Source organism: Octopus bimaculoides, chromosome 3 (assembly GCF_046866305.1).
Source record: "Octopus bimaculoides isolate indiv1 chromosome 3, ASM4686630v1, whole genome shotgun sequence".
Taxonomy (NCBI): domain Eukaryota; kingdom Metazoa; phylum Mollusca; class Cephalopoda; order Octopoda; family Octopodidae; genus Octopus; species Octopus bimaculoides.
Genome location: NC_142930.1, coordinates 108202901 through 108214019, shown reverse-complemented (window position 1 = coordinate 108214019; position 11119 = coordinate 108202901). Strand labels below are relative to the sequence as shown.

At 34.9% G+C, this 11119-nt stretch overlaps 1 protein-coding gene across 6 annotated transcripts in view; it reads right to left on the bottom strand.

The window, feature by feature from the left end:
- Window positions 1–2180: 2180 nt before the first annotated feature.
- The window catches only part of LOC106869620 (splicing factor 3B subunit 2), a 31278-nt gene continuing 22339 nt past the window's right edge, over window positions 2181–11119 (bottom strand). For all 6 annotated transcript variants that reach the window (XM_089349457.1, XM_089349456.1, XM_089349454.1 and 3 more), the window contains 6 exons: window positions 10238–10345; window positions 8036–8143; window positions 5852–5988; window positions 4821–5019; window positions 3151–3351; window positions 2181–2337 (listed from right to left, as the gene is read on the bottom strand). In XM_089349457.1, the coding sequence (XP_089205583.1) occupies window positions 2275–2337; window positions 3151–3351; window positions 4821–5019; window positions 5852–5988; window positions 8036–8143; window positions 10238–10345 (816 nt within the window). In that variant the 3' untranslated portion in view covers window positions 2181–2274. The remainder of the gene's footprint in view (window positions 2338–3150; window positions 3352–4820; window positions 5020–5851; window positions 5989–8035; window positions 8144–10237; window positions 10346–11119) is intronic.

The window sequence follows — 11119 nt, the reverse complement described above, 5'->3', positions numbered from 1 at the left end:
TGCTCATATTTCTCATGAACACCATCTACTTTACAGAGTGTACTGGGTGCTTTTTACATGGCACCATCACCGACAGGGTCACCAAGTACCTTGCAAGAGAAAAAAAAACCCCTCAACTGGGAGTGGGGTGGTTCTTTGTGCCAGTTGAGAGATAGGTGTCTTGCTGAGTGGATTCTCCAGTTGGAAAAAAGAGTGAGTTACAGAGTAAGATAAAGAGAGTGATGATGTCGGGATATGCTCTCAAGGTACATTGTGTGGGGGTGAGAATGTACAAGTGGTTAAATCAACATCCACCATATTAAGCTCTCCAGTTTAGGTGGGTGATGAACATGAAACATTATGGGTGCTGCATTTCTTCTGATAAATGAATAATAAACAAAAATTATTGTGATATACAGGTAAGCATAGTTAAATTGGTTTGGACTTTATTTCAGTCTCCCACACAATTTGGATAAAATGTCTTGCAGTATTCTTTCTGTAATCCCGACTTCTTTCATTTTGGGGTCGATAAATAAAGTACCATGCATGGTAACTCTACCTTTAACATTGAAAATATGTCAGTCTATGACTTGATGAGAAGATACAAATGAAATTTTCACTTTATACATGTATAAGATTTTGCTGGTGGAACATTAAAAAATAAGAGGGAAATGTGAATATAAAAGCAGGGTTCACGAATGGTGGTAGATCAATTAAAATAGCAAGGAATTTCTGATGAAGGTTTTCCCCTGGCCAACGAATTCCAAGTTCAATGGCTAAATATTTGTGCTGTACTGATGCTCTCTTGAAAGTGGAACTCCTGACACAAAATTAAACTGCACCTCATCTAGACTAAATTCTCTTCTGAATTAACCGGGCTACACCTCTTTCCATCATCTGGTTCAGCGGTAAATGGGTAACTCTGTAATCAAGGGTGATGTCAGCCTGCTTACCAAGCCAGTGGGTTGGCATCATTCAAAAGCAAAAACAATGCAAAGCATACTGTGACCAGCAATGTATAACAACATCTAATAGTTTGGTCTATCATGTGATATGGTCATTATATTTGTTATAAATCATTATCCTACATTAGTATTTTGTGATTGATAAGCTCATCATATTTTAAACTTTTCTTAAAGTTCCCTTACCATAGCACAACAGCAGCAAGGTGACAGGCTATTGGGATTGCCCACATTAAAAATAGGAAAAAGTAGTTGATTTTAGTTAGAGAAATGCCTTGTCATCTTATTAGTGGACATCTCATCAAATTGTTCATGTGTGTTATTGTCATATGTTTATTATTAAAAGTTTGCATTGGAACAGACAGTCCAATGAAGAGAACCGATTCTATTGGTTCTCTTCATTCTTTTATTCATGACAGCAGAATGTGTGTTGAGGGAGAAGCAAGAATATCCCTGTGAAAGTCGCAAGTGTGGTAACTAGTTCAACATTTAGACTGTTTTAACTGTGGAAACCCTACTAGACACAAGAATTTGCTTGCCATCATGCCTCAATGCTCATGATTTACAGACACTGTTTATCTGTAATAATATCAACATGTGATAATTCCTGAGAGTATTTATACATATTTTTGGTCAGATTTTTGAGATCACTTGTCACCACATAAACAAAATATTTACATTCCTTACTGACAGCCCAACTAATTATCTTTGAAGTCTTGGCAACTTTAGAAACAAAAGATCCCCTGAAAATACTGTCTACTGAAGGTAAGGTGGAGAAAAAATGCAAAACAGATATTAAAAACAAATGAAGATATGTGCTGTACAAAAATTGAATTTGGTCTGCCACATGTGGAAGGTCCCAGTTTCATATAAATGAAATTGCCAATAGAGGACGTAGAAGTGAATGTGAGAAGTCTTGTGATGAAGCAGCTAAGGAATACTGCCAGAGGAAGAAATGCTGCTAAGCATTTTGTCAGGCATGCCAACCGTTCTGCCAGAGTACTAGAAAGGACTAAATATGTATGAAAGGTATGAATTTTGAAGATTCTATAGAGAAAGAATGGCAGTATGAGTTTCTGTAGATATTTTCTTTGCCAGGATGTGGCTGATGGTAAAGCATCCAAACAACTGCATGCAATAAAGTGATAACCTTTATCTATAAGAAATAGTAAACATGGCAATTTAAAGCTAGTTTCAAAGTGGCTGCATTTTGAGAAATTAAACAATGAATATCAAAAATAATATTCTCATCACATTTATTTGTATACAATAACAAAAATATAATGGGGAAATGATGGACATAAAAAATACACAGGCGATTTGCGTCAAACACCTAGAACTTAAATTCTTTATATTTCTTGGCTTTTCCACTGTCTTGCTGCTGTCGTTTCCGTTTCTAAAAGTAACAAGGAAATTTATTTTAGTATTTTCAGAATTTTACAAAGAAATCTCAAAAATTACATACATATATTGGCAATTTGCAAGTGAACAATCTTAATGTAATTCTAATATTTTCCATCTTATCTTACTATTAGACCTTCTGGGAATTATCCCACTGCTTCAATTATTTACCTCCATAAGATTAAAACTATAATCAAAGTACTGTATTTTAACATGTAATAACGAACTTGTTTTTGTCAAAAATTAGGTTAAAAAAATACGGGAGTTTTTTTATACATGGATAGTATTATAATCCCTTACAAAACCTTTTTTTTCCAAATTCTAAGCCCCCAAAATTAGGGGGTTCCTTATACATGTTAAAATATGGTACTTGTGACTTAGAACCAGTCAATCTGAACATAATTTGAAAGCCTGTATGATTTGATCTTGTGGTGGTGCCACAAAAAAGCACCTGTGCTGGTATCACATAAAAAGAACATGCATACTGGTGCCACATAAAAAGCATGGTGCTGGTGCCACATAAAAAGCCCCCATGCTGGTTCCATGTAAAAAGCTCCCAGTAGACCCTGTAAAATGGCTGGCATTAGGAAGGGCATCCAGCTGTAGAAACCTTGTCAAAACAGACAATTGTAGCCTGGTGCAGCTCTCCGGCAAGCCAACTCTGCTCTAACTGTCCAACCCATGCCAGAATGGAAAACGAATGTTAAATGATGATGATGATGATAAAATTTGACAATTCTAAACTGAATTTTTTCTTCCTTTTAAGAATTTTTTTAATTATCGAGAAAATGAAGATGTTGATTCTTACCCTTTGTTTGGCAGCATGTTCAGCAACCATGTCTGTCAAATCTTCCTTTTCTAACTGAGACTGTTGTTCACGCATGGTTTGCTCGTACTTGGCTTGCATTGCTGCACTGTCCATATCCAATTCTTCGGGATTCAAAGCAACTTCAATTGCTTCAGTTCCTCCTTTTTCACCAAATCGTTTTTGAGTCGGCATTCCAGTTACCTAAACAATTTAAAAAGAAACAAAATTAGCGTCGACCGAATAAATGGGAATAATCACATCCATATTAAAGTTCTAACAAATACAAGCTCAACATTGCTCCCTGAACAGAGTGTAGTAGTTGTACCCAAGTACACCTTACTGTCAGAGGTAATAGATAATTTCTGGTGGAACAAATATTTTACAAATATTAACTCCATTGCAACATAAAACATATATTCAGAAAATTCTATTGTAGCTTCAGCTATCTTTGTGTGGATATGATTTAATTTTTCAGTTGAATGAGATGGTCTCTAGGATGTCATATATGTGTTTGACGATTTGAGAGTCTTCAGTCAGTAGAGCACAAGATTCTTAGACATTGTGCATCATGACTTAACAATATAATATACTAAAAAAATGTGATTCAAACATTAACTGCAATAAATATTTAACAAAACATTCAGTATTTAAACTGGTCATATCCAGCTCAAATATTCTTTCTGTTTCATGATCAAACTGACCAGACCCAACCTCTCACACCTATCCTACAATGCCATTCTAAAAATAAACAATCACATCATCAAAATCTTCAAGCTGTGAAATAATACATGATTAATTTAAAACAATACAATTAAATAACTGGTACTCTGTCGGTTATGATAAGGGTTCCAGTTGATCCAATCAATTAACATGAAATTAACGTGCAGGTGGCTGAGTGCTCCACAAATACAAGTACTCTTAATGAAGTTCTCAGGGAGATTCAGCATGGCACATCGAATGCGACAAGGCTGGCCCTTTGAAATACAGGTACAACTCAATTTTGCCAGGTGAATGGACTGGAGCAATGTGAAATAAAGTGTCTTGCTGAAAGATATAACACACTGCTGGGTATCGAACTCACAACCTTACAGTCATGAGCAGATACCCCAACCGCAAAGCCATGCACCTTCATGATTAAATAAACATAAAATTTGACTGAGAAGTCTGAATGCTAAAGAGTTAAGCAAGGTGAGGTTATTTATAACAAACTTTTAGTTTGACATGCATACATTTAATCCTTTCGTTACTGTATTTATTTTGAGATGCTCTGTGTTTCTTTCAATTAATTTAAATATAACAAAGAATTTAGTAAAATAACTTAGTTATCATTAAGCTAGTGTTAAGAACATAAACTGTGTCTAAAATTTTGTGGAAGATTTTAATTAAAAACTTATAAAAACAAGACATTTGTACTACAGAGCCAGAGGCAGTTTCAGCAAGATTGGTATCAAAGGGGTTAAAAATATCTTGGTGACTTTAACCCTTTTGTTACTATATTTCTGTTGGGATGCTCTGTGTTTCTTTCAATTAATTTTAAATATAACAAAGAATTTAGTAAAATGAAAACAAGACATTTGTACTACAGAGCCAGAAGTGGTTGGTAACGAAAGGGTTAAAGAGCAGTCCATAGTTGTTGCTATTATGAGAATAATCCTAATACTTATACATACAGCAGACATATCATATATGTGAGCTGATCCCATCATATTTGCTCCAACATTTGTTTTCTTCTCTGGCAGAATTGTATAAAGAGCTGGTGTATCACCACCTTGGTCTATTGCATCTTCTATACGTTTCTTCCTCAGTTCTATCATGTCAGGTGTTTCTACTCCCATCGGAACTGATGTTATTCCACTCGGTGTAACCAACCTGAAATAAATATAGTGATTAATTACTTGAGATTGTGTTCATTAGTGTTTTATATTTCCATCAATTTTTTTTTTTTTAAACTGGTTTACATTCAATGTACAATGCTAGAAAATAACAGAAATATCTACAGATCCAAACCATTATGTGAATTTTAATGGAAGTTTAATTTGCTGCCAAACGCCAAGAACCTGACTGTAAATTTGGAATACTCCCAATTTTTACTTATGAACTTCATATTATAACAATTGCAAGTTTTAGATTCAATTCTTTTACCAAGCATTCTTGATATCTTTTTTTTTTTTTTTTTACTCCCTGACCCAGTTTTTACTGAGCCAGTAACTGCTGACCTCGGATGATTCAAGAACCACTGCTGAATGAAGTTAGCATACTTCTCAGCATTAATCAATAGACTCTACCCAGAAGCCTTTGGTACTTCAGGTCAGCATTGAGTTACAGCTCTGCCAGTTCTAATCCAACTACACTTGGCAAGGGATGCATTCAATTCTCATCAATCTCAGACTATTAAAAGGTAACCAAAACAACGTTCTTCTTCATCCCCATGAAAAGAATGTTTTGCAATCTTTTGACTGTGTCTGGAACGGAAACCTCCAAACCTAGTTGCCTATGTTCCATTAATCTCTGTTCGCTTAGATTGGAAGTTTCCATCAGACTGTGTCCTGTTATGGCACAGCTCTCTTCCTCTCTCCCGCCTTTTGTTTTAATGCAGACCCTAATGTACAAACACATTTGAGCTGCCCCTTCTCCTCTTACAAACTATAAAAAAAAAACAAACAACATTTACTAGAGGTAAATTAAGAAACAAGGTACATACCCCTCGGCACCAGGGGTTATAAGCCCTGTTGTGTCTAATTCTTCTTCGGAAGATTCTTCTTCAGACTCTTCACATTCTGACTCTGATTCCAATTCACCCCAATGAGTCTTATCGATTTCTTCTTCAGAAACTATAGTCTGGTATAATAAAAACAAAAAATTTTTTTTTAATTAACATAGAAATGATTCAAATAATCAGATTTCTTTATTTCTTCTCACTTAACCCTAATGTTTAATGCCTGACACTTGAAACACAACAAAAGAGAAAACTTGGATGAACTCTAACGATTCTTTCTGTTTGACTATCATCACAGGTAGTTGTTGGTAGAAGTATCAACAATTTATATATTAATTACTTGTAACAATTGGACTGCAGCCATGCTGGAGCACTGCTTTTTAATCACACAGTTACACCTGCATCTAATCAATTCTTCAATGGCTGATTAGCTAAGTAGCTATTTGTGATACAACTTTAATACATATATATCAGAAAAGATCATTTTTTTTTACATTCAAAATACTCCTTAACCTTAAAAAATACCATTGATGTTTTCAGCATTTTGATAACTTAGGTATTATAAGGTTAAGGAGATTCAGTTTTAGCATCAATCCACATGTTGATCATGTGGAAAGAGCATCATCCTAATCATTATCACCATCATTTAACGTCCATTTTCCATGCAGGCAGTTTGAGAGGGGCTGCAGCAGGCTCCAATTGTCTCTTTTGGCATGGTTTCTGCAGCTGGATACCTTTCCTAACACCAATCACTTTACAGAGTGTATTGGGTGTTTTTTTTTTTACATAGCCCAAGTACAGGTGCATATTATGTGGCAGCAGCACCAAATGAAGCAACAGAGTAAAATCTCAAATGACCAACACCTTATTTGCTTGGCCATTATATACCCATAAAAAATCTATCATGTACATTAAATGATGTCACATGTCACACAATTACAAGAAAGGAGTATAGCTGATAGAATTGACTCAAAGATGGTACTTTGTGCTCTGTGAGACAATTTTCTAGTCTAGATATAAAATAAAGAAAAGTAATTTATACTAGACCATAGCCATTTCTGCCACAATAATATATTTAAAACATCTATCATATATTAACAGCACCATTAGTAGAGTTACTAAACACTGTATTTGATACTGCACAAAACAAATATAGTCTAATAATAATGAAGTTATTGTATACAATGCTCAGGTGCATTACAGCTCATCAGAAAAAGTAACTAAAACTGCATTTAAGAAGTCATTTGTGATACAACTTCTAATAATTATTTTCTAATAAGCCTATTGGCTATTCATGACACTAGTGCCTGTTTAGACACAAAAATTCTATGTATATCGCTGCTGTTCCCAGCAGTTGAGCATCTACCATTGACAAAGCCAAGGAAGGCCGAAATCACATGATCTGGTAGTCTCAGTTGTGGTGATGGCAGCTGATTTATCTTTCACTAGTGATATAAACAAGAGTGCTTATAAGCACCACAAATCCATATGAGAGATTCACTCATGGTAAAGTATCACAGAATTTTGTGTTCTAATGGTGCATCTATTTTTAAGTGGGGATAAATATTATCTTTTGCTATTAATACCACTTCTGTTTCTAATAATTATTATTCGTCATCAAACCCATTTTTCAATGAAATTTTATTTTTATTATTAAAGATTGTATGATTAATTTGGTATGGTATTTATAGTACTATCTTAGGAGATTCTGGTTGTCATCAGTGCCAAAGGGTAAGAAATATTTGAATATAAATCAGTCAGAGATTTCTAACAAAAATGCAAGGAACTTTGAGACAACAGTCGTTTGAGGAACATCAACAAGATATCCTATTTATCTTAACCCATTAGTACCCATGGTCCTTTTTTTTAGGACCAATCCATCATATTTCTGCAACACCTGTATTTTTCTGAGATATCTTTAGTTAGTCATCAAGACTGGAATGTCTTTCAAATATTGTAATAAAATTTTTTCTATATATATTTAGTATCAGATAGAGTTGTGTAAAAAAAGATTTTTGGTAATAAATCAAATTTAAAAAATTTGGGCATCAATGGGTTTAAATCCCTTTCCTTATCTAACATTTGTAAACAGATTAATAAATGAGAAATGAGAAAATGGACATAATGGTTTAATAAAGGAAACAAAAATACAAGAAACCTGATATTTACCTGGAATTCTCCACTTTGGGTGCCAAAAACATCACCATACAATGGCTTGCCTGATTCATCAACAGGAGGTTTACCCCAACCTCCAGCATGATAACCGAATGAACATGACTGTAATTTAAAAAAAAAAAACAATTATAATAGTATTATTCATAAACTGTTTCTCAGTAATGAGATTTACAAAGTATCTCAAAGCTGTTCAAAATCTTATAATAAAACAGAGTTTGTGCGCGCGCATGTTCCTTATGGATTCGAAATCTGGGTTGCCGATTTTGACGCATGAGGTATCAAAAGATTCAGTAATAAAGTATGTTTTTTGCACAACTCTTTTTTACTATAATATAACTTCATAAACAAGGTCAGGCGCGTATTATTTATAGTAGATAATCTTTTTAAGTGAAGTATGTTTGTCTGTGTTTTGTTTAGCCCAGAGCTGCCTCTGATGTAGCAGACCCATCGCATAGTTTTGGGTTTTTTTTTTCTTCCTGAAAAACTGTAAATTTGTGTCTTTCTTTGGATGAAAATGTTTGTTTTAAGAGAGATTTGGCTGCTATTTGTAGTAGCTCAAGTTACCACAGAGACACCTGTGTGTGTGTGTGTGTTTTGTTGTGGTGAAAAAAAAAAACCCCAACTTTTTCTCAGACTATTTTGCACAATAATTTTTAAAGAAATCTGGACATCTTTCTTCCTGTTGACCATTCAGCTTCAAATTGAAATTGTTAATTGTTGGAAGTCAAGTTGTTATCGTATAGAGTGGAAGTTCAATTCAAAGTTTTGAACTCATTATCTTGTGGTTAGTAATCTATAACTTTAAATTTGAAGCCATTAAGACTTTAAACATTATTTTACTGGATTTAGCCATTCGACTGTCGTCGTGATGGGGTATCACCGTCAAAAATTTAATTGATCATACTGACCTCAGTGCATATTTCAGTTTGGCATTTATTTTATAGATCTCTGCTTGATGAACTGCTAACTTTGAGACATAGTGGAACACAATACTTCATTTAACAACAAGTGTAAATATACACACATATTAGATGCAAGAATGATAGTGCGGTTGAGAAGTTTGTTTCCCAACGTGGTTCCAAATTCAGTCTCCCTCTGCATGATACCTTGGGCAAATGTTTTCTACTATAGTCCTAGGTGAACCATAGAATTATGACTGAATTTGGTAGATGGAAACTGCAGCATTGTTCATCAAAAAATGACCAAAAAACATGTTTATAAAGAAGAGCTGTTTGCTTCGTACACCTCATGTGCCGATTCTGCACATAAGAAAGGAACAAATAATACAATGTGGCTGTAGGTCATAACACCCAGGTGTATTGCTAGTATTTAATAAAACAAAGAGGTATAATAATTGTATGGTTTGAAAGTACAGGCCTAATATTCACATAGGTCCAAATGTTATTACAGTCAAAGAATGCCCTATCAATGGAAACATATCTGCTTGTTTCAATTTGTCTACAAGAGGTAAGTAACCACTCTTACTTCATAGTTGTCCTTCTGAAATCTAATCATTCAAACAACTGTTATGTTATGAAACGAAAAATATTTCTATCAAAGTATGTAAAAGAGTAAAAAGAACTGTTGTGAAAAAACAGATTTTTTTTCTTTCTTTTTGCATTACACAGTCAAAGAAGAACTTTTGGGAAATTGATGCACAGAAAAAAAAAAACATATGCTCAACTGAACTAACTTCACATGGATGATAATTGATGAGATCTATCTAAATTTTCTTACATCAAGTTCAATGTTAGTGAAAAGAAGTTACAAATCTCCTCTTTGACTTACTGCAAATTTATTCTGTTACTTAGTCAGAAATTGCAACAGCACACTGAATTATTACTATAGGTAAAATTTAGTATGTTAATTATATTATCTCGTTGCCCCCTAAAGCCTAACATACCTGACATGCCCAGAGCTCCCTGGGTGTGGGGGAGTACTACCCATATTGAAAACCTCTTTGGTAAAAGAAATAGAATGTCAGTGAAATTGGAAATGTAGTATAATTAAGAAGGAAGGTCATCAAAAATTATGAAATCTGTCAGTTGTAAAGTTTGTGAAAGTTTTGTGTTGTTGTTCATGAATAAAGAATTCTAGAAAGCTAATCCAGTAGTTCAGGTTAATGAAAGTACTATGAAGTAGGAAAAAAAGAAGTTGTGCATAAATCTCGAAAGGCAACAAAAATTTAATACATACTTCTGGAATTGGTGCATTCAAGCCAGGGATCTTGAGATTTGGGTAGGATGGAGGAGGTCCATATCGTTGCATAGCAATCAACCATGGCGGGGGAACTTTCTCTGAATTCTGAAATAGAAAAAAAAAAAAATGATCAAATACAATCTTCAGAACATTCAGTATTTATGTGGATATATGCACCAGAATATAGTACCAAAGAGCAATGGCTCAGAACAATAAGAAAATGTGTGTGTGTGTTTCCTCTTGTGTTTGTCCTCCATCACTGCTTCACAACCAGTGTTAGTTTGCTTACATCCTCAAGTTCAGCAAAAGGAAACTGACAGAAGCACCAGGTTTAAGGAACTTCCCAACCACATGGTTCTGGGTTCAGTCCCCCTGCATGGCACCTTGGGCAAGTGCCTTCTACTATAGTCTAGGGCCGACCAAAGCCTTGTGAGTGGATTTGGTAGAAGAAACTGAAAGAAGCCTGTCATATATATATATATATATATATATATATATATATATATATAAGGCCAGATGGTGGGGGCATGCACAATTGTTGATATATTCCTGGGTCCTTTCAGACGACCCATCAAGTAGAGTCCTGGTCAGTCCTCGTCTCTGTGAGATACCTCCTCATCTGCCATGACCATGTGGAATGTGGTCAACAACACAAGCCATCAACCCAGCCAGATTCTCAGTGAGGAGAACACAGTAACCAGGGTCTGGCTTGGAAAATCTTCAGCCCCCCTGGTCCTCCCTGTATAGTTGTGAGACTTGGACACTTTCCTGGGCCCTTAGGATAAACCTGAACTCCTTCGCCACCAGGGTGCTTTGCAGGATTATGGGTTACCATTGGTTGGATTTTGTATCCAATCAATCACTCTGCTCAGGGATGTG